The sequence below is a fragment of the Herpailurus yagouaroundi genome, unplaced genomic scaffold (genome assembly GCF_014898765.1).
Source record: "Herpailurus yagouaroundi ecotype Mexico unplaced genomic scaffold, PumYag 185, whole genome shotgun sequence".
Lineage (NCBI taxonomy): Eukaryota > Metazoa > Chordata > Mammalia > Carnivora > Felidae > Herpailurus > Herpailurus yagouaroundi.
In genome coordinates this window covers 18,877,731-18,902,347 of record NW_024412416.1, presented here as the reverse complement: position 1 = coordinate 18,902,347, position 24,617 = coordinate 18,877,731, and the positions used below count along the sequence as shown (strand labels likewise).

Below are 24,617 nucleotides of genomic sequence, written 5' to 3'. Positions count from 1 at the left end.
TGACCTGAGCCGAAGTTGGACGCTTACTGAGTCACCCAGGTGCCCTGTTGTTAAGGAACAGTATTTAGACTTCACATGCTTAATATCTGCCTAGGGCTGCCTTCCTTTTATTCTATAAAAGAATATTGAAAAAAGGGGAGGGGGATCTCAAATTGCTAGGCTTTTGGCTCCCAGGCTACTGATGAAGTGCCAGATGAAGAGGGGGCTGTCTGGGTGTCTGCATGGGGCCATCTGAAGGCTCAGTTCTGCAATAGTAGCAAACCTGAGAGACTCATTCCTTGGCAATTAACCTAACATTGAACCGTTTACATGGGAGCAGAAGTTCGCATTCTTTTTTCTTCCTCTTGGACATTTTTTTTTTATATTCCATATCCATAAAATGAAAGTTCAGGCAAGTTAATCTCTAAGGTATTTCTACAGTTAAGACCTGTCTCCCTTCTCTTTTCAGTTTATCAAATATTTTTATACTCCATTCTTTTCTCCTTTTTCAAAGCAGAGTTTTAAATTAAGTACCTCTTCATAATTATTTATACTTACATCAGATGAAGTGATTGATTTTCCAGATTTATTTGAAAAGGAAAGATAATGCCAAAATAGAAAACTATATACTTCCTGTGTTTCTTCAAAAATGTTATTTCTGTCCTTGAAACCTGGGCATCTTAAAAAAAATGAGACCATATTTCTCTTTTTTGGTTAAATTAATAATTTTAATACAGGTGGGTTCCTCAGATCAGCAAGTATGCTATGGATATGTATATTCACCCATTGTATATATTTATCCGTATACTAATCTTCCACATGACCCTCTAGAGTGGAATGTTATACTTTATTCGGCTTTGAGGTTGGTTGTATTCCTTTACTGCATAAAGCTTTTTTTGGCTCAATTCTGCTTTGCTTTTAAAATTGTTCCTAATTTCTTCATTTCTAACATTTGAAAGAGCATTGAGTGACTCTGACTGAGAACATTACCATATTAAAACATTGTATATTTGTGTTATTCTATTAGTAAAAACAATGAATGTTTCCCTCCCAATAAAACGTTTCAACTCGTAGGTTGGACAAATGAACAAATTCCATTATTTATCCAAAACCTTGTCAAATATGTATTTGGAGACTTTGTTAGTTTCAAGGACATCTTAGTTTTTGTTTGATTTGGACATTTTATGTGAAGGGAAAATTAATTAATCATAGTTCTCAAATCATAGCATTCTCTCTTTGGTCTGTGTAAGACCTCTTGACTGATTGATTTGAATTAACTCTTTTCATTAATTACCTTTCATCCTTGTTTCCTAGTCCCATTCCTGCCCTCTGGGTTCTAATGGATTTGATGGCTTTTTGTTTGTATGACCCGGCAAAACATGTGCATAAACATAAAGTGCATGTTATCGTTGGTTGACATAAACGGTATTGTGATGAGACCTCATTTTCTTTCTTCTTTGTAAAAATGCAGCCTCGTGTTTTATGATCTATCCACATTGCTCTATGTACATGTGGCGCATACTTAGTTTGTTTTTCTATGTCTCTGAAATGTATGGGCCATTTCCAGGAGAATTCAGTCCATTTGGAAGTTGGATTGGCTTATATATTTTATCAAATTGTTTTAGAAAAAATTTTATTCAACTCCCACGGTCATAAAAAAGTGAATTGAAGAGCTAAATGATCATTCATAACCAAAAATTTCTGGCGTTTAATTAAACACAGAAACCTCTAAGTAAGTACTAAAATAGACTGACCTGGCAGAAGATAGAGCCTTTGTTAGAACTGAAGAAAGAATAGGGACCATATCGTTATTTTTTAAGATCAGCTTTATTGGGGTATGATTTACATATAATAGAGTTCATCCAAAACTTGATGCCTTTTAACCACTATACAGTCGTGTAACCATCACCACAATTATGACATGGAAGATTTCCATCAGCTTAGAGACTTCCCTGTACCCTGTCTGGTTTATCTTTTCCCTTCCTACTAACCCCTGGCAATCACTGATATGCTTTCTATCAGCATAATTTGCCTTTTCTATTACTGGAAATGTAATCATGTAGATCATAGTCTTTTGTGTCTGGCTTCTTTCATTGAACATAATGCACTGGAGATTGTTTTCATGTTGTTGTATGTATCAGTGATTCCTTGTCATTGCTGGGTAGTCTTTCAACACTGATACACCACAATTCATTTATCCTTCAACTAATTGTTGGAAATTTGGATTGTTTATAGTTTTTAGCTATTACAAATAAAGGTGCTATGAATATTTGAGTACAAGAATTTATAAGGACACATGTTCTTGTTTCCCTTGGTAAACTGCTAAAGTATTTGCTCTTCAAAAGACATTGTTAATGTATGTCTATACATACATACAATGGATTTTTATTCATTAATAAAAAGGAATAAACTCCAAATATATCCCCAAATACAAATGGACCTCAAAAACATTAAGTTCAGTGAAAGGAGCCAGATATAAGCAATCACATATTATTTTATGATTCCATTACATTAAATATCCAAAAAAGACAAAGTTGTAAAGGCAGAAAATAGATTAGTGATTTCCTGGGGCAGGGGTGAGAGGGAACAAGATTAACAGTAAATATGCATAAGGGATTAGATCGGGACAATGAAAATCTTCTAAAGCTGATTTGTGGTGATGATTCTAAACTTGGTAAATTTACTTAAAAAAACACTGAATAGTATATTTGGAAAAGGTGAATTATTTGATATGCAAAAATGCCTTAATGGTTATTATTTTTTTAATGTTTATTTATTTTTGAGAAGCAGAGTGTGAGTGGGGGAGGGGCAGAGAGAGAGAGAGAGACAGACAGACAGACAGAATCTGAAGCAGGCTCCAGGCTCTGAGCTGTCAGCACAGAGCCCAAAGTGGGGCTCAAACTCATGAACCCTGAGCCGAAGTTGGATGCTCAACCGACTGAGCCACCCAAGGACCCCGCCTTTGTGGTTATTTTTAAAAATGTAAATAGAATGAAAAGACAAGCCACAGCCTGGGAGAAAATATATGCAAAACATGTATCTAATGAGGGACTAAAATTCAGAATATATAAAGAACTCTTATAATTAAATAATAATAAACAAAAAAATTACTTGATTTTTAAAATGGCAGAAGGCTTGAATAGATAATTCACCAAGGATATACAAATGGCAAGTAAACACATGAAAAGGTGTCCAATATCCTTAGTCATTAGCAAATGCAAATTAAAACCACTACACCCTGGAAATTAACAAAAATGTCAACGTTCCTCTAAAAATTCTATCTTCCCTAAAGGCAATCAGAAAACTAGCAAAAATTGTCAAAACAAACTTTTCAGAATTCATAATTAACAATCCAGGGATTGTTATTTAAGAAAAACAACTGACTCTTGGAAGGAATAGCAAGCTTTGTGGCATATTAACTTCCCTATTTCTATCCTTCCTTTCCACCTCTGTGATAGCCTTGAAAAACCAACAACCTGTAATTTCAGTGGAAACCATCACCTTGGCAGCCATTGAAGGGAGCAGAAGAGAGTTAGAGCTCCTTCAAAGCATCATTACCAGAGAATTAGCCTTACCTGACCTGTCTTGTGGTTGCCTAGAATACAGTACTTATAAGACTGTTGTACTGGATCTGACTCAGAAAAGTCTCCTTGAGGGTGCTTGTCTGAAACAAGTAGAGGCAATAGTTTAACTTTGAAACTGCCTGAGGTAGTAGATAACAATTGGGACAAACAATAGATTAAGCAAAATACTTAAAAAGGAAAACTGGAAAGGTTCCTGGGTGGCTCAGTTGGTTAAACATCCAACTCTTGATTTCAGCTCAGGTCAGGACATCCCAGTTATGAGATTGAACCCCACAATGGGGTTCCCACTGACTGTGGAGGTACTTAAGATTCTGTCTCTTTCCCTCTCCCTCTCCCTCTGCCTCTCCCCTCCCCCCCCCCGTCAAAAATAAAATAAAAAATAAAATAAAATAAAATGAAATAAAATAAAATAAAATAAAATAAAATAAAATAAAATAAAATAAAATGGAAAATGAGATGTCCATAGAGGGCTTTGAAAAGATCGGACATATTCTTGGAAATCAGAAGGCCACTTGAAGTTGTAGAGCTTTGAGTATGCCCAGGGCTATCCACGTGCCCAGGAAAGATCTGAGAAGGCCCTTAGCTCTCACCTCTGGATGATCTTGAGGCTCTGTGCAAAGAGAAAGTGAAGGCTAAGGCAAAGTTGGCAACTGCCTAGCTGAGTGCTGAAGGTGTGTCCCAAAATGTATGCAGAGCTCCTTGGCAAAGACTGAGAGAATTATTGGTTCCAGGCATTTAAGGAAATCTATGTCCAATCATGAAATGATACCTAAACTAATCCAATAGAGACTCCACTGCCCAAACATGACGAAGAATACAGACTTCACAGATCAGTTCAAAAGAGGAACTAAGTAAACAAATGGACAATGATAACAAACAGCAAAACAAACAAACTCCGAGGAGAGGGACAATTTTGTTTCTAGAATTGACACATCATATTATTTAACATGTCTGATTGTCAACAAAACTTATAAGGCATGTAAAGAAACAAGGAAGAATGGTTCATGCACAGGGAAAAAATAGTAATCAGTAGAAAGTGTCCCCTACAAAGCCTAGATGTTGGACTTACTAAACAAAAACTCTAAATCAGCTATTTTAAATATGTTCAAAGAACTAGAGAAAACCATGCTTGAGAACTAAAGGAAGGAATGAGAACAATGTCCCACCAAATCAAGAATATCAATAAAAAGATTATAGTTAGAAATTATAAAAGAAATAAGAAATTTTGGAGTTGAAAAGTACAATAACTCATGAAAAACTCACTAGAGGAGTCCAACTGCGTATTTGAGCAGGTAGAAGAGTCATCAGTCTGAGTAAGAGAAAGGAAATAAAAGAATGAAAGAAAATGAAGAACCTTGGAGAAATGTGGGATACCAGGAAGCATAACGACATATGCATAATGGAAGTTCCAGAAGAAGGGGAGAAAATGAATAGGATAGAAAATATTTGAGGAAATATGGCCCAAAATTTCCCCAAATTTGATGACAAACATTAATATACACATCCAAGAGGCTAAACAAATTCCAGGTAGGGTAAATTTAAAGAGATCAGCAGCTAGATACATCACAGTCAAAAGACAAAGACAATGAATCTTGAAAGCTCGAGAGGAGCATCTATCATATACAAGAGATCTTCAATAAGATTAAGAGTCGATGTCTTATCAGCAACCATAGAAGCCAAAGGCAGTTGGAAGACATATAAAAAGTGCTGAAATGAAAAAAAAAAAGATACTGTCAACTGAACAAGCTATCTTTCAAGATGGAAGAAAAATTAAGACATTCTCTGATGAACAAAAACTGGAAGAATTTGTTGCTTCCAGAGCCATCCTACAAGATATATTAAAGGAAATCCTTCAGACTGAAATTAGAGGACAGAAGACAGTAACTTGAATCCACAGGAAGAAATAAAAAGCACTTCCAGTAAAGTCACCTACCTAAGAAATGAAAAGGGGGTGCCTTAGCGGCCTAGTTGGTTAAGTGTGCAACTCTTGGTTTCATTTCAGGTCATGATCTCACTGTTCCATGAGTTTGAACTCCTCATTGGGCTCTGCGCTGACACTGTGGAGCCTGCTTGGGATTCTCTCTCTCCTGTCCCTCTGCCCCTCCCTGCCCTCAAAATAAATAAATAAACTTAAAAAAAAAAGAAATAAAAAGAAAGTATACACACAGTTTTAATTTATAACACATTTTCCTCCTATCTGATTTAAAAGACAACTGCATAAAACTGAAATCATGAATCTGTGTTGATTAGTATATAATTTATAAATGTATGATTTATATGATATTAACAGCACAGAGAGGGGAGGTAATGAAGCTTTTGTATATTGCTGAAATTATTTTGGTATTAATCTGAACTATGATGTTATAAATGAAAATGCCAATTGTAATCCCTAGGTTAACCACTAGGAAAAATATTTTAAAAGAAGAATATTTTAAGGAAGAGAGAATTAAAAAGATACACTTAAATATCTAACACAAAAGGAGATAGCTTATGGAAGAATAGAGAAATAACAGACATAAGATATATAGAAAACAAATAACAAAATAACAGACCTAAATCCTGTTTTATCAGTAATTAAATATAATTTGCATTAATGTAAATACTTAAGTATTTAATGTAATTAAATACTCCAACTAAAAGACAAAGATAGGAGAGATGGATAGAAATACATGATCCAACTATATGCTTTCTAGAAGAAACACATTTGAGGTTCAAGGACATAAATAGGTTGAAAGTAAAAGTATGGAAAAAGTAAGCAAACAGTAACCAAAAGAGACCTGGAGTGGCTGTACTAATATCAGACAATTTAGACTTTCATAGATTTTTAAATTGTTACTGGAGACAAGGACATTTTATAATGTAAAAGGGTAATATATCAAGATGATATAATAATTATAAACATATATGCACCTAACAACAAAGTTGTGAAATACATGAAGCAAAAACTGACAGAATTGAAGGGAGGAATAGACAACAAATAGCTGTGAATGTCTATATCTCACTTTTTAAAGTATTTATTTATTTATTTATTTAGAGACAGCGCAAAGTGGGGGAGGGGCAAAAAGAGAGGGGGACAGAGGATCTAAAGCAGGTTCTATGCTGATAGCAGAGAGCCCAGTATGGGACTTGAACCCACAAACTGTGAGATTATGACCTGACTGGAAGTCCAACCCTTAGCCGGCTAAGCCACTCAGGTGCTCCTATATCTCACTTTTAATAATGCATAGAATTAGGGGAGAGATTAAAAAGGAAATAGAAGACTTGATCAGCACTATAAACCAACTTGATCAACACTACAGACATCTGTAGAACATAGCACCCAATAACAATGGAAGACACATTCTTCTCATGTGCACAAGGAGCATTCTCTAGGATAAACCATATGTTAGGCCATAAAACAAGTCTCAATAATGTAAAAAAATGGAAATCATACCAAGTATGTTTTCCAATCACAATGAAATGAAATTAGAAGTCAGTAGCAGAAAGAAATTGGGAAATGAGCAAATATGTGGCAATTGAACAGCATACTTCTAAATAACCAATGAGTTAAAGGAGGAATCATGGTAAATTAGAAAATACTTTGAGATGAATGACAAAGAGAACATAATATCAAAACTTATGAGATGCAGCAAAAAACAGTGAGCAGAAGGAAATTTATAGCTGTGAACACCTATATTAAAAAAGAAGGAAGATCTCAAATCAGTAATCTGAACTTCTACCTTAATAAACTAGAAAAGGGATCCCTGGGTGACTCAAGTCATGGCCTCAAAGATCATGAGATTGAGCCTCACATCAGTGTCCTTGCTGTTTTTGGGATTCTTTCTCTCCCTCTATCTTTGCCCCTCCCCTGCTCACACTCACACGCTCTCTCTCTCTCTCTCTCTCTCTCTGTCTGTCTCTCAAAATAAATAAAATAAACATTAAAAAAAAAAGAAGATGCTAGAAAAAAAAGAGCAAACTAAGCTTGTAGCAAGCAGAAGTTAGGAAATAATAAGGATTAGATTGGAAAGTCAGTGAAAACCAGTACACACCCAGTAGAATTGTTGAGATTGAAAAGACTGGCAATACCAAGTGTTGGCAGGGATATGGAGTAACTGGAACTCTGGCACTTTACTGGCAGGAATGCAGTGTGGTACAGCCATCTTGGAAAACAGTTTGCCAGTTTCTTATAAAGTTAAGTGTATACTTGTCCTATCAATTCCACTCTGAGATATTTACCCAAGAATCAGGCTATTTTTCTCATAAGTTGGAACTTCAGATAAGAACACAGTAATTCTTTAAGAGAATATCACCAAATAAAACTTTCCAGAACTACAGCTGGGTGGCTCAGTTGGTTAAGCATTTGACTCTTGGTTTCAGCTCGGGCCATGATCTCATGGTTCATGAGTTCAAGCCTCACATTGGACTCAGAGCTGATGGCGCAGAGACTGCTTGGGAATCTCCCTCTCCCTCTTTCTCTGCCCTTCCCCTGCTCGTGCTCTCTCTGTCTCTCAAAATAAATAAATAAACTTAAAAATATAATAAAATTATTCATTTTAATCCCTAGGAGTCTTAAAACGAAACTCTAAGTGAAATGGCTTATCCTAATTCCTGGATCTTATATATAAATATATTTGGGTTTACATAAAGTAGATTTGAGAACAGCATGCAACTTATTTTTTTAAGTTATTGCTTGTATAAAAGGGTCTCAAAATTTGCTCTCCTTGAACTTTTTTGTCAGCCAGAGGTTGGTTGTAGATAACCCAAGAACCACATGACCCAATGACTGACCCTTCATTTGGAACCTAAAGTTACAGCTTGAGTTTTCTGGTGTCATTGTGGGTTCATTCTCAGATTTTGGACTTACTTTCTTTCATATTTTGTAGGTTTATCGCCATGCCTCTAGCAAAAGCATTTGGCATTAAAGAGGAAGTTAGAAAGAAGATTATACCAAATACCATCTTAGAGAATTTTTTCAAATGTTCCACAAGGCAACCATCTCAAGTAAGTACAAAGTCTTTGTTTGGGGATTAAAAAAAAAAAAAAAAAAAAAAAAAACCTCCTTTCTTAATGTTTCAGTCACCAGTGGTTTACCTCATCTGTACAAGATATCTGTTCCAGTTAACCATTAAATGATTTGATTCATTTGGATTTTTTTCCCTCTATTGAGGGCATATGTTATATGTTTGGAATGCATTCCAAACATAATATAAAATGACAAGTAAATATTATAAAATAACCAATGTTCGTAGCTGAACTATTGTGTTCAACTACAATGTTTAGCAATCAATGCCATAATTTAGGTATAAAGATCAAAATTAAATTTTGGAGGGTAGATATGCCAAGTATACGAATATATACACAAAGTACAAAATATACTTACACAAAAGTATACTAATCACAAAAGACCGTTGTTAAGGCAGAGTAGCTCCTATCTGAGACTTCTGATGATTGTGGCACCATTGATATACATTGCACACATTTTTAAAGTCTTAACTGGGATGGCTTTTGTGAGAAGGGGCACTTTATTTTATCCAAGGCCTCAACACATTCAGAAATGTGCTGTGCTCCTACGATGCCCCAGAGATAGAATTTTTAGGAAAGTCAGAATTCTATTCACAATACAAGATGCACTTAATGAAATATTGTAGTGCACTGCTTGTGTGCATAACATTAAAAAAAAAAGGTTTTGATGTAATGGCTGTAAAAAAGATAATGTCTAGGCAAGTCTAGTTTCATTTTCCCACCATAGTTAAAATGAGAGATGGAATACAAACTGTTTCAAAAGTGGCACACCCTCTATGATGACTACAGACAGCAATCACCGGTAATTTTGGAAGTCGAGAGTGTATGCTAACACAGTTTAGGATAGATAGATTTTTTTACAGTTTATTTATTTTGAAAGAGAGAGAGAGAGAGAGAGAAAACAGGTGAGGGGCAGAGAGAGAATCCCAAGCCAGCTCTGCAGTACAGAGCCTGATGCAGGGCTCGAACCCACGGACCGTGAGATCATGACCTGAGCTGAAGTCAAGAGTCGGTCAATTAACCGAGTGAGCCACCCAGGCGCCCCTAAGATAGGTAGATTTTTAAGGGTGCTGGACTTTATTTGCTGAATTCAGTTGTTTCATGATAACTGTTTCTATTGTTGGTCTGGTGGGCTCCCTGCCCAAACAAGGCATGTGGAAGTCTGAGCACATAACATGAGGCATCATGTCCAGAATAGTTCACAGCTAGCCAGCACTGTCTGTAACTTATTCTGCCCTCAGCTTCTGTCCTGGAATTCTTTGTTTTTTCTAAAATGAGGACAGTCTGACAAGCCATTTCCACGTGTTCTTTGTTTCCACCTGCTGTAAATGACTGCTGTTGTTTAATTCAGTACTGTTGTTACTACTGGTGATGATAGTGCCCACACATCATTTCACATTTCTTGAAATGTATTTATGAGAAATTGGGACTCTTTCAGAGAGTCCCTATTATTTTTCTTTCTTTCTGTTTGAGGACAACGAACTTGGGTAATACCTTATATAACACATAAAGAACTGTGCTATGCTACCCATCACTTGCTATATTTGTTATAGCAAAACCTCCAGGTCAGCTTTTAGGAAATTTAAAATTATGTAGAAAATTTTATCTTTATCAAGTCTCCCTGCTGTGGAGAGAAAAGAGCCATGTGACAGTTGAAGAAGTACTAACATAACATCTTGCACAATTTTCTGTGCATTGTAGGTATTGTTTTATATATCAATAAGAAAATACTTCTAGAGACTTTTGTTTGCAAGAGGATTCTATCCCAATAATATTAGAGTGTATGAAGCCAGTATTGTCAAGACTGATGTTCAACCAGATTCATCTGTGCTCTAAAACAGAAAATAAATTTCTTCAAATCATGTTCAAGTGCTATTTCTAGATGCAATTTATTAAGCAGATATCTGTAGAAATGATGGGATAATAAAATTGAGTTGTTCCCAGATTTGAGAAGATTCCAGTATGAGAGCAGGGACTTTCTTTTGCTCACTGCCGAATGTCCAACATCTAGAATGGTGCCTGGCACTTGTGAATAGAGGCCCACTAAATATTTTCGAATGACTGAATATATAAAACTTTTATAACAGTCAAACTAGACCCAGAACTCTTTCAGTCTACAAGCAAATAGGATATAGTGCTGCAGCATAGCAGTATATGTCCTACTGGGGACCAACCAACAGCATTTGAAGCATGTCCTCTGTTTCGAGAAATCAATTCTTGCTTGCAAAGTATTTCAGAAATAAAGGAATGTTTTTTCTTAAATGATTTTCAGCCCGTGGTGTCCTTTCTGGGTTCAGCCATAATCTCTGGCACTGATGTAGCACAGGATAGTTTGCACAACACGTTTTCCCTCAGGAGCCCCCAGATCCTGTAACCATCCCCGTGAGGTGATGCAGGAAGCAAGCACTTATGCTGTTAGCACCCCATTTCCACAGGGGGTCAGAGGAAGTACTCTGGGCTACCCAGCGATGAAGTAGCAGAACTGGGTCCTCTGCTTTCAGTTCCCTGTCATATTTTGTTATGGAAATACTGTGTTCTTGCTTCCTGTGAGGGAGTTTGATGTGCGTGGGGCTCTGGGGCTCGTGGGTTAGGGAATCTAGACTTCCAGAGTTGTCCAGCACAAGGTCCTCGCTGTGAGATCAGAGGGATTGGACAAAAAGGCCAAAGATGTCCATCTCCAGATGTGTTCCTGCGCCTCCATTCAGTCCACACCACAAGAGGGGGACTTAACAGTGCAAATGTCGGTCACCCCCAAGATAGATCCCCAACAAAGCCCTCCTTGATGTGAGCCTAGCCACATTTTCCCTCCTTTCCTCTTCCTATGTTTCTACCCAGCCAGACTTCTTTCTGTTCCTCAGGCATTCCCTGTGCATCCACACTCTCATCTCCAGACGACCTCACGTGCTGGACCCTCTGCTGGGACACTTCCCTTCTTTATCCTCTCCTTCTCAGGGCATTTTTCAGGGTCCAGCGTATGTGTGACTTCCAGGAACTGCTTACACAGAGTTAGGTCCCATGGTATCCTAATCTTCCCCTGTCTTAGCACTCTTGGTATTTGATTAGAATTCTTTTATTTTCTTACTTCCTCACCAGACAGACTGTACCCTGTGAAAGGGAGGCCCACATCAGGGTTACTCATTTGGACCTCCAATGACTGGCACAAGGCCTGCAAGAAGTAGACACCAATCAATGGTTTTGCCAACTCAGTCTCCTCAAGAGCACAAAAGCAAAACAACAACAAAAACAACAGCAGGTGAACCCTTGGCCTATAAAAAGAATAGGTATTAGATAGGGCAGTTTACCAGAGTACAATATGGGCTATATCCTGTTTTTGTTTTGTCTTGTTTTCCTTCTTGCAGATTAAATAACAGGTAGCAATTTAGTAGGGACATAGAAGCTCCAATTAGTCTTTTGCGAGTCTTTAGCGTGAGAGCTTCGTTTTGAATTTTATCTACTGTTACCTTGTGCGACTGAACAGTTATGTGAATTATGCACAACAACATAGCAGAAACTGTATGACTGAACACAGACTATTGGGTGTCCTGCCACTGGGGAGGCTTTGTTCGGCCCTTGCAATGTTGATCCACAATTGGTTTTTTTGTTGTTTTTTTTTTGTTTGTTTTTTGGTTTTTGGTTTTTTTTAATGTTTATTCATTTTTTGAGAGACAGAGAGCCCAAACCAAGTGGGGGAGGGACAGAGAGAGGGGGAGACACAGAATCCAAAGCAGGCTCCAGGCTCTGAGCTGTCAGCACAGACGCGGGGCTCAAACCCATGAACTGCGAGATCATGACCTGAGCTGAAGTCAGATGCTTAACCAACTGAGCCACCCAGACGCCCCCAAAATTGGTTTTAAATTTATTTTGATAAGCGCCTGGTGGCTCAGTCAGTTAAGCATCTGACTCTTGGTTTGGGCTCAGGTCATGATCTCACGGTTCGTGAATTCAAGCCCCGCGTAGGACTCTGCACTGACAGTGCAGTCTGCTTGGGATTCTCTCTCTCTCCCTCTTGTTGTGGCCCTTCCCTGCTTGCGCACCCGCTCTCTCTCTCTCTCTCTATCTCTCTCTCTCTCTCAAAATAAATAAATAAAATTAAAAAAGAAATTTACTTTGGGGTATTAGTCATCAACATTAAAATCCCTGGTGATTTCACATAAAAGCTCTGTGTGTACACTTGGACTCTGGGAACCATCAGCCAGAGCTTGTTCACGGCTGCACTCTTGGGGGAGGGCACGTGCTTTTCTGTCCACCACATCTGTAGCTCCTGCTTGTTTCCTCCACACTGAAGCTGAGGGCCAGTATGAAATTTTATTTTTTTCTAGTGATGAGAAAATTGAAATATTTCTTGTACTGGTGTTGGAAAATGAAAGATCAAGAGAGCAGGTGTTTCAGAAAATTACAGAGCTAATTTCTCCATGCTGGCTGAAAGAACTGTGGGTTTAATGTATAAAACCTGCCTGTGTGAAAAGAATACAACTTCCAATCCCACCACGAAACAGACCTGGTCCACTCAATCATATTTGTTTCTTGTGTGGCCCAAGGAGAACTTCGAGTTTATGACCTTTGGGCTAATCGATCATCCATATTATTTCCAGATTTAAATAATAATTTCTGCCTCCCAGAAGAGAAGCCATCATCACTATTATATTCTGCAATCTTTACTTTTTTTTATGATTGGTATTATTTTGGATTCATTTGAAATAGGCTCTACATCTGATTAAATGTGAAAGTGATGGCCAACACCTGTTTGTGTCTTTCCTGTATTATCTTTTGGAGCTATCAGAAAGATCTTGTGAAAAAACAGAAAGTGCATTATCCTAAGTTCTTGTCCTTGCTTTCCTATTAACTTTAGGTCTTGGAAAACTTACTAACACCCTTGGTGTTCCAGCTTCTCATAGGAAAGATGAGGCAGTTGGATCTGATCAAATCTAAGCTATACTTCTCTACCTGGTACCTGGGAAGCCCTCGATAAAACTTAGCTGATTGAGTGAGCTCACATCTGCAGCTTGAATGTATGGGTTGCTGCCAACTTACAGAGAATTGATCGTTTTTAGTAACTCAGAGTGCTGGGATACTAACAGCCTTTTTTTTTTTTTTCCTGTGTATATGTGTGCGTGATTCCATAAGCAAAAGAGGCAAATTCACTGGCCCAAGATCTAACACACGGTCTCTCTCCTCTCCAGTGCACAAGCTCTTGTAACCCAGTTGCACTGTCTCTTGACTGCTGGCCAATATGACTGCTCTTTATCACTTGTTCATTCATTTTATCGCCTTTCAGGCTGATATTTATGGACTGGCGAAGAAGTGTAACTTGACAGAGCGCCAGGTGGAAAGATGGTTTAGGAGTCGGCGGAATCAAGAGAGGCCTTGCAGGATGAAAAGATTCCAAGAAGCTTGGTAAGTAGGACAGTTCAAGCTTTTGAAATGTCGTTATTTTACATGGAGCAGGATGGTCATTTCAGAAAGAACATTGAAGTTGGAGCAGAAGACGGGTTCGAACCCAGCTCTGTCACCGACCAGTTGGGTGTTTTAGGCTAGTCACCCATTGACCTTCTCTGCTTCAGTTTCCTTCTCCATGAAATGGGGCATGCTATGAGCTCTCTGAAATGAATAGGACATATTATGTATTCACCTTGAAGTCCAGAAAAATAATACAAATGTCTTAACTGGTGTTTATTTTTTCTAGGGTAGAGGTTGGCCTTACTTCACAAGACTTTATCACCTGTTTCCAATTACTATATCACATTATAAGAGCAGAAAATGAGACGGTGTCTGTTCCTCTGTCTCGCTTGGCTCCTCCCCACCCCCCCCCCCCCCAGCCCCTCCACCCCTTGCCTGTGGACTGGATGGCCAATTCCTCTGGGTTTCCCAGTTGGTTTTAGCAGGGGAGTCAGGGTAGGCTAGGGTACCAAGTAAGATTTTTCAGAGCTGGCTACTTTGAATATGCTCTGCAGGCAGTGGGGCTGCATTGCACTTGTTTTTGGTTTCATTTGGGCTCTGTGGGTTTTTTTCCCCCCTCCTGTAGAATTTTATTGTACTTTGGGTTACTCCCTTGGTGGCAGAAATTGATACCTGTGTGAGAAAGGAAGACTAGGTCATCACTCTTACTCTTTTCCTCCTCTTTTGTTTTCCTTTTTTCTTTTTCTTGAGGGAGAGAGAGTGCATGAGTGGGGGAGAGGGGCAGGGGAGAGAGAGAGAGAGAGAGAGAGAGAGAGAGAGAGAGAGAGAGTTTCAAGCAGGCCCCATGACCAGTGCAAAGCCCGATGTAGGGGCCTGATCCCACGACCCTGGGATCATGACCTGAGCCGATATCAAGAGTCAGATGCTTGGGCACCTGGGTGGTTCAGTTGGTTAAGCATCCAACTCTTGGTTTCAGCTCAGGTCATGATCTCATGGCTCATGAGTTTGAGTCCCACGTCAGGCTCTGGTCTGGTGGTGCAGAGCCTGCTTCGGATTCTCTCTTCCTCCCCTACTCACTCGGTCTCTGTCTCTCTCAAAATAAATAAATAAACTTTAAAAAAAAGAGAGAGAGATGCTCAACTGACTGAGCCACCTAGGCACCCCCTTTTCCTCTGCTTTGCATCCAGACAAATGCCCATTTATTGGGTTGTGTTTGATTCCACATTGTATACACTAATAGCATCCCTCCTTCTTCCTCTTTCTTAAAGTTCTCTCATTGCCGGTGATTTTCACCAGATATATTTTTTTATTTTAATGGTGAAGTGAATAGCAAGCTGATGTAAGAGTGTCAAATAAATAGAGTCTGAGGCTAAGCTTTAATGTCTTCCTTCAGTTTACCTGGATATTCCTGACTGATATGATCTGGCTGTGATGCTGATCGTGTGTAGGAGTACAGCCTACGTCTTCAGGGTGTCTCAAAACAGTAATTTCTCATCACTGGCTTCCAATTGAAGTTCAATGTGAATGTCCTGGTTTGTTTTTTCTCTTTTCTTAAGTGTTTATTTATTTTTGAGAGAGAGAGAGAGAGAGAGAGAAAGAGAGAGAGAGAATGAACAGGGGAGGGGCAGAGAGAGGGGGAGACACAGAATCCAAAGCAGGTTCCAGGCTCTGAGCTGTCAGAATAGAGCCCAACGTGGGGCTTGAACTCACAAACCGTGAGATCATGATCTGAGCTGAAGTCAGACACTTAACCGACTGAGCCACCCAGGCACCCCTCCTGGTTTGTCTTCTAACTAGCTCTTTGATTTTTAGCTCTTGAGAAATTAATATTGTTGCCACTGATGTCAACTTGGCATGACAGAATCTCTTTAAACCATTAGTGCAAAACACTAAAAAGTCTCATATTACATATTACATCTTCCTGTTTGCCTACTGTCATTCATTAATTTTTTTCTAGTAAATGATTCTTGTCTTAAATAAAGTCCCCAGGCAGGAATTAATTGTCTACTCCTGAGCTGGATCATGCGCCCCTGAAAGTCTGTGGTAATTTCTTATACATTACAGCGCCTTACAGCTTAAAATTTTTTAAAATGTTTATTTATTTTTGAGACAGAGAGACAGAGAACGTGAGCAAGGGATGGGGAGAGAGAGAGGGAAAAACAGAATCTGAAGCAGTCTCCAGGCTCTGAGCTTTCAGGACAGAGCCCCACGTGGGGCTTGAACTCATGAACTGTGAGATCATGACCAGAGTCGAAGTTGGAGGCTTAACTGACTGAGCCACCCAGCTCCCCAACAGTGCTGACTTACAGTTTATAAATAATGTTTCAGCCTCCCACAAATGGTGTGAAACAATCAGGAAAGGTGGAGCTAGCTCTGTGTAAGAAATGAAAATTTTTTCAACTTACACAGTGCCTTATGTCAATGAAATCTCAATAAAAATGGAGAGGAAAAAAAAAAAGAAATGAGAAACTACAGGTCCATCTTCTTAAAGGAACTTGCTTGAGATAACCTAGCTGTTGGCCGGGCTACTGCACTCATATCTTCTGACTCCTTTTGTGGTACTCTTTCTGCTCCATGGTACTGCCTTGACACCTAATGCTCACCTCTTAGCAAGGAGAAACCCACCATATCAGCTAACTGGTTGGGTCAACAAGGCCTAACACTTGGGAATCTGGCTGTCAGTTAGCCTGCTGAAAGTCAGCCTAATAATTCAGGCCATGGAAGGGAATTTCAAATTGTCAACTATTCATCAGTCAGGCAAAGGAGAGGGTTATGTTGACTGTCTTCTCTGTATGCGGCACTCTCCCACATTGGGTGGAGTTCTAGATTTTAGGAGAGAAATAAAAGTGGAAGGCCTGGTCACTCACCTTACACAGCTAATCAGGGGGACAAGACTATCGCTTAGGAAACCACAACATCCATCCAGTGATTCCACCCCAATGGTGCATGAGCCTGTATACCTGTAGTTCACGGTCATGTTTAGATGCATTGTGGGCATTCAGAGGAGATGGTGTCAGTAAGCCTGGATACGTTAGAGAAAGGGAGGTCAGACCAAGAGGAATGAGTTGGGATTTCCATGAGAAAAGAAATCAGGATTGGAAAGTAGCATGTTTCAAGTAAGGCAAAGACACAAAGCAGGAAATTCTACAATGTGTTCAGGAAGTAGGAGAGGGCCAACAAATAAAATTTAAGCTTTACCTTCTTCTTTAGAAATGTCACAAATTTCCTCTAAGTCAGAACACTGCTATTATAGACTAAATAAATAGACGAAAGCAAAATGCCAAGCTATTTAATTACACTTTATTGCACCAGCTATGGGATGTGCTATGGGAATCATAGGAAGAGATACTTAGCCCCAGGCATTTTGGAAATCTTAGGAAATTTATTTCCCAACACCAAGCTTTTACAAATTATTCTCCAACAGGCAGAAACTCCTCTATAATATCAGGATGAACACCTTAAGTTTACTGTATTGTTTCCTTGGTTACTTTCTTTTTTTTTTTATTGAGGTATAGTTGACATATAATATTAGATTAGTTTCAGCTGTACAACATGGCGATTTGACATTTATATACATTCCAAAGTGATCACAACAATAAATCTAGCAACCATCTGCCACCATATAAAGTTGTTACAGTATTATTAACTACATTCCCTATGCTGCACATTGCATCCCCGAGTTTTACACACTTAATAACTGGTAGTTTGTACCTTTTAATCTCCTTCCTTTATTTCACCCATTCCCCTATACCCTCCCCTCTGGCAGACACCAGATTGTTGTCTGTATCTGTGAGTCTGTTTCTGTTTTGTTTTATTTGTTTATTTGTTTATTTGCTGTGGGTTGTTTTTTTTTTTTTTGATCCTACATCTAAGTGAAATCATATGGTGTTTGTCTTTCTCTGTATGACTTATTTCACTTAGTATAATACCTTCTAGGTCCATCCACATTGTCACAAATGACAAGATTTCATTTTCATACATGTTCCGCTGTGTGTGTGTGTGTGTGTGTGTGTGTGTGTGTGTATACATTCCATGTGCCCATGGACACATTCCATTGTGTCCATATATATCACATCTTCTTTGTCCAGTCATCTGTTGATGGGCACTAGGTTGCTTCCATATCTTGGCTATTGTACTTGGTTACTTTTTAAAATAATGACCCCTAAGTCCTGTTCCTCAGAATTCAGGATTTTAATCCACACTGCATCCTTTATTTTTAAAGCAAATTCCATATTACCTGACCACTTTTTAAAATAAGCATTTCCATCTAGCGGTGGGAAGTTTATTATGAAAATACCAGGTAATTCCCAGTACTCAATATCTGGAGCATTCCTCTGGCTGGGTGGGCTGCCATCTTGCCTTAGCTGACCCTGGGGCTGGTCCCTGCCTGCTCCACTGGGACTTGCCCATTCCTGAGCCCTGTCACTGCCCTTGTCAGCTTCTGTTGCCATTGCCCGAATTTACTCTGTCCAGTCCCCCTGGCTGTACTGACTGTCTGAGCCTGACCAATCAGTTTCTGGATTTCCTCCCCCCCCCCCCCCCACCAATAGATCGTTTTTCCTTGCAATTATATTTGTCTGCGTCTTTTCTGGGAGAAAGGGAAGTTTTACCAACGATTTCATCTGAAACCAGTGAAACAACATTGGCCTTGTCATTTGTCTTATAATTAGTGAAGGGCAGCCGCTCTCAAACTTCTTGGTTTGAAAGTGTCAAAGACCACAAAGAGCATTAGCTTGTGTGTGTTATGCCTACCGATATTGGAAATGAAAGCTGAGACATTTATAAAATATGAGAGTACACAAGCACACAGTGTATCCGCTCTTAGAGCAAAGATGGCGCCCCACGTCAGGTAGCCTCTGGAAATCACTGTATGCTTGTGAGGGCATGAGTGAAAATGGCAATAACACGGTGGTGGTGTTATGAAAATATTTTGATGCCAGGAATCCCTCGCACACACCTTGAAACCCCTGGGATGGTGTAATGCAACCTGACAAGACCAGTCCAGGAAAATGTTGACACTGGGGTTTTGTGCTTGCCTCTGACGGTCACTGCACAGCCTCGGAGAGTTATCTGATCTCTCCCAACCTCTTTTGTCCTTTAGTGGTAGCCACCTTATCTGCCCTTTATCCATAATGAGGAGCTAATTACAGTTCCTAGTCCACAAATGTGAAGATAGAAATGTGATAACACACATGTGCTTAGCACAGCGCTTGGCACAGAGTCAAGAGGTCAGTAGATGTTGGTATATAATGAAATATATGTGCTATGTACCCATCACGGACTTTAATTATTACCAACTGAAGGCAATCCTGTGTCATCTGTGTCCCTGACCTACTTTTCTCTCCTGGCACAGATTGTTTTTTGTGGATAAATTTTTTTTCTTTCAGTTTTACTGAGATATAGTTGACATACATCACTGTGTAAGTTTAAAGCACACAGTATGATGGTTTGACTTTCGTATATTATGAGATGATTACCACAGTAAGTTTAGTTAATGTCTGTCATCTCATCCAGGTACAAAAAAGAAAAAAAAAGTTTTTTTCCTTGTGATGAGGTCACATGACTACTGTCTTAGCATCTTGTCAGTACACCAGACAGCAGCATCAACTATCATCATCATGTTGTACATCACATCCCCAGTATTTGTTTATCCCATACTGAAAGTTTGTTCCTTTTGACCACCTTCAACCAATTATGACTGAAGATTACTTTTTAAAAAAAAAATTTTAATGTTTATTTATTTTTGAGAGAGAGAGAGAGAGAGAGAGAGAGAGAGAGACAGAGTGTGAGCGGGGTAGGGGCAGAAAGAGGGAGACATAGAATCTGAAACAGCTCCAGGATCTGAGCTGTCAGCACAGAGCCTGATGTGGGGCTCCAACTCATGGACCTTGAGATCATGACCTGAGCCGAACCTCAGATGCTTAACCAACTAAGCCACCCAGGTGCCCCTTGAGGATTACTTTTGACACAAATATCAGACATTATAGGACTTCACTATAAATATTTCAGTATGTATCTCTAAGAGATACTCTGTTTTTTTAAACAAAATTGCAACACCAGTATCATACCTCAGAAAAACTGTAATAACAGTAAATATTTAATCAGTGTTCAGATTCCCTTGATTGACTCATAATTTTCTTTACAGTCTGTTTGTTTGAACTGGGATCTTAATAAAACCCACACAGTACAGTTGATTGATATGTCTTTTTAAGTCTCTGTTCATACATGAGGAAAAGATTTTCTTTCAAAATCTGCTTTTCAGAGACAAGACGAAAATCTGGCCACATGGAAACCTTTTCACTGGGGATTACATGGGGTGCAAATAAACGATTAGATTAATACTAATGTCAACCCATTGTCTATTGTGTGTCAGGAACTGGGTTTATTGTATGTCAGGTATGATACTAACGGTAATAATAGTAGTCACCTGTTGTTGCTTACTTCATACCAGATGCTTACTTTTCACAAATTAGCTTCAATTCTTTCTGCAGTTTGAGGTAATTTTTGTCATTCCCATTTTATAGGTGAAGAAATTAAGGCTAACCTACAGTTTCAGCCATTTAACAAGTGGCAGAGTCAGGATGTCACATTAGATTTGTCCGTGCATTCTTTCCAAACTGCCATACAAAGTGCGTTTCTCCTCAGATGTCAATCACCTTCACAAGATTTTTCTTTCTTTTGGCAGCTGGCGATTTACATTTTACTTAATAATGACTGTTGCTGGAATTGTATTTCTTTATGATGTAAGTTGTCTCTTTGATATTCTTTGACTGGAATTTGTCTTTAATTTTAAAAATTCTTGCCTGTGAATTCCTTGGGAAATAATATTCTCAGTAAAATAACCAGCTTTTATGCCTTTAAAGTCATCCTAATGTCTAGAGAAGTCAGAAACCCTCAGGCTGTCTTTCAGAGCCTTTGTTAAGCTTTGAATTTGCAAATACTATTTTTTTTTTTTTTTTGCAAACATAAGTCTTAAACCTAATCTCTTTCTATTTCTACTCGCACAACCCATGTGCCAGCTACCCCTGAACTACTAACAATCCACTGAACACACTGGTATATCCTCACTTTTGGATTTTAGCACATTTCATCCCCTTTTCCAGAAACTTCTTGCCCTTCCAACCCCTATCTACCTGCCAAATCCCATCCCTGACATATCGAATCCCACTTGTTCTATCAAGACTCAGTACTCACTCATCAGAAATCTTCCCTTCCCATATTACCTTTGCATTGTCTGCTTAAATAGTTATTAAATGATTACCTCATTAAGTGATAGATAGTTCACAGAAAAAAAAAAGATAACCAGCTTTTAGAGATTTCTTTCAAGATATTTTTATTGCTGCAGAAACAGCAGTCTGGTTCGGAAGTAATATCATTAGAGGTTTCGCTTGTTTGAATAATTCCCTGCATGAGACAGCAAGGTGTGTGGTCCCAGATTCACTGGAAGTCATGAGCATCACAGATATGTTGTATGGGAAGATGTACAAAGAGAGAGAGGTTCAGCAGGAGCAACAGTTTACTGTGCATGTGTGCCCCCATCAGTGACATCAGGAAGAGCTTATGTTTTCTGCTGAAATCTGCCTTTGACTCCAAAGACTTATTTTCTCTCCCTTGGTTCCTTTTTTTGTCTTTTTCAGAAACCTTGGGTTTATGACCTGTGGGAAGTGTGGAATGGCTATCCCAGGCAGGTAAGTCCCCTGTGATACGCTCCCTGCCTTATGTCAGCTTTGGGCCCCTTAAATTGTCCCATGAGTTAGGTCCGAGCCCCCTTCCTACTCTCTGTCCAGGTCTGTGCAATTCTTTGGCTCTTTCTCTACTGAAGCTTACTCCTCCTTATTCCTTATTTACCCGTCACGTGTGTTTTTCCTTTAGTCTGTTTATGGTTAATGCAATTACATATTTGAGTTTAAATCTAGTATCTTACTATTTATTTTCTAATTGTACCACCTAGTGCATTTCCTTTTATTGTACTCTCTTCTTACTTTTTTATGGGCCAGTCAAGTTTTTGAAAAAAAAATTATTATTCCACTTTTTTCTTTATATTAGCTTTTCAGTTAGCTTTTATTCTTTTAGTATTTATCCTAGAGATCACCATGTGCATTTTTATTTTATTTTATTTTATTTTATTATTTTTTTTTTTAATTTTTTTTTTCAACGTTTATTTATTTTTGGGACAGAGAGAGACAGAGCATGAATGGGCGAGGGGCAGAGAGAGAGGGAGACACAGAATTGGAAACAGGCTCCAGGCTCTGAGCCATCAGCCCAGAGCCCGACGCGGGGCTCGAACTCACGGACCGCGAGATCGTGACCTGGCTGAAGTCGGACGCTTAACCGACTGCGCCACCCAGGCGCCCCACCATGTGCATTTTTAAATTATTGGATGGAGTCTAATAAAACTTAGTGCTCTTACCTCTTTCCAGCCACTGAACAGTCATTAGAATACTTTGTATATATCCCCCTCCTATTTCCTCCTTCAAATATTTAAAACCTGACAAGTCATTGCTGTTATTGTTTTGTAAATCAGTTAAATCTCCCTCCCAATGCTATGCCTTGTATCTTGCTTTTCCATGCTTCCATCTGGGATGATTATCCTTCTGGCTGAAGAAGTCCCTCTGGTTTGCTTTTCTGAGATGTTATCACTTGGCCTTCATTTTTTAGAGGATATTTTTCCTGGGTATAGAATTCTAGGTTAGCAGTGATTTTCCTTTAGCACTTTGAAAATGGCATTCCATTGCCTTCTGGATCCCATAATTTTCTTTAAGAATTCGGCTGTCAGTTTTTATTTTTGCCTCTTTGAACAAAATGTCTTTTTTCTCTGAGTTCTATATCTTGTCTTTGTCTTTCACATTTTATTATGATACGCATAAATGTGGTTTTCTTTGAATGTATCCTCTTTAATGTCCATAGTACTTCTTGAATCTGTGGTGTGATATCTTCAGTCAGTTTTAGAAAATTCTCAGCCATTGGGGCACCTGGGTGGCTCCATCAGTTAAGCATCTGACTGCAGCTCAGTTCATGATCTCACAGTTTGTGAGTTTGAGCCCCATATTGGGCCCTCTGCTGTCAGCATGGAGCCTGTTTCAGATCCTTTGTTTCCCTCTTTTTGCCCCTCCCCTGCTTGCTCTCTCTCTCTCTCTCAAAAATAAACAAAACATTTTTTAACAAGAAAGGAAAATTCTTAGCCATTACTTTAGTTCCTTTCTCTTTCTTTTCTCTTTCTGGAACTCCAGTTACAGGTGTACTAACATGCTAGACCTTTACACTAAGTCCCATATGTCTCTTTTGCTTTTTCCAGTGTTTTCCATCCTCTTGCTTCTCTGAGCTTTAGTCTCTTGGGAGTTAATCCTCCACAGATTTCTTGCATTTTTGCATGTCAAATGAAATGAAGCACTGCCTGCCTTTTGTTCTGTGCTATCTTCTCAGGATGTTTATATAACAGACAACCTGGGAAAATAGAAATGTCTCCTTCTGGAGCAAAGGGTAGGCATGTTACCATCTATTATGAAAGATTCAGGTTTCCTAGCTCAGTGTTCCTCTCTTGTAATACAACCCATTACATGTGCAGATCTCATCTGACCCTTTTTTTTTTTTTAGCCCTACATGAATTAAGATGGGAGAACTGGCCCAAATATTGATACTCTGGCAACTACTATTGCTGTGAATAATGAACTATTCTTTATCTCTGACCCAGGAGTTTCATATCTTCAATCATTATCCATGAAACTGTGGCAAGCTATCCTGCAAGTAGGGTAAAATCTCAGATCCTTCACAGATCTGGATATATTGTATTTCGTGTCCTCTAGTTTGCTAGTGTCTTTTCTAGCAATGTCTAAACTGCTGTTAAATATATCTTATAAATTATAGTTACTCTGTTTTCCAGTTCTCAAATTTTCATTTAATTCTTTTTTTAAATGGATTCCAGTTCTTTACTGAAATTTTCCACCTATTAACCAAGTTTTCAAAGTTATTTTAAAGTCCTGGTCTGATGAATCCAATGTCTTCATCACCTATGGGTCTGTTCTATTTTCTTATTCTTATCTCCTTGTGCTTGATAACTTTCTATTGAATGATAGATATTGTATATGAAAAAGTATAGATGCTCAGGATAATATTATCTTCCTCTTGAGAAGATTTACTTTCACTTCAATTAGTTAGAATAGAGACAGATCACCTTCATCTTATATGTGATTGAGTTGATTCAAGGTTGATTCCAGTCTTTTTGAGGGCAGATGTATTTACAACTTACCCATATTCCTAGGATATTTTCCTAGTGGTTTTAATAAAAGACTACAGCATTTGCCAGGACTCTTCTTGCTTGGCTGGCCCTGAGTACCAATTTGCATCCTAGCAGTATGAGATTGCCAAAAGTCCATTTAACTTCTTCTACTTCTTAGTCTCTGGGTCCATACTGCTTATAAATTGACAAATACTCACTAATGCTATACACAGGTGTAGTTTTCTTTGAATTTATCCTCCTTAGGGTCTGTAGTACTTCTTGAATTAAGGATGCATTTGAAATAAAGGATTCACTTTTAATGCATTTTTCTCTTTGAACTCTTAGCTTCACAGGTTCTGGATGCCTTGTTTGCTCTTTGATGCCTTCTCACAGATATTTTTATGCATTTTACCCGGATTTTTTTTTAGTTATTCTCA

The 24,617-nt window shown here is 38.6% G+C and overlaps 1 protein-coding gene across 1 annotated transcript in view; it reads left to right on the top strand.

Annotated features, from left to right (window-relative positions):
- Positions 1-24,617, top strand: part of CERS3 (ceramide synthase 3) — a 105,177-nt gene that overhangs the window by 29,982 nt on the left and 50,578 nt on the right. The window contains exons 4-7 of the mRNA XM_040493791.1: positions 8,429-8,546; positions 13,843-13,961; positions 20,650-20,707; positions 21,602-21,652. Coding sequence (XP_040349725.1) covers positions 8,429-8,546; positions 13,843-13,961; positions 20,650-20,707; positions 21,602-21,652 — 346 coding nt within the window. The remainder of the gene's footprint in view (positions 1-8,428; positions 8,547-13,842; positions 13,962-20,649; positions 20,708-21,601; positions 21,653-24,617) is intronic.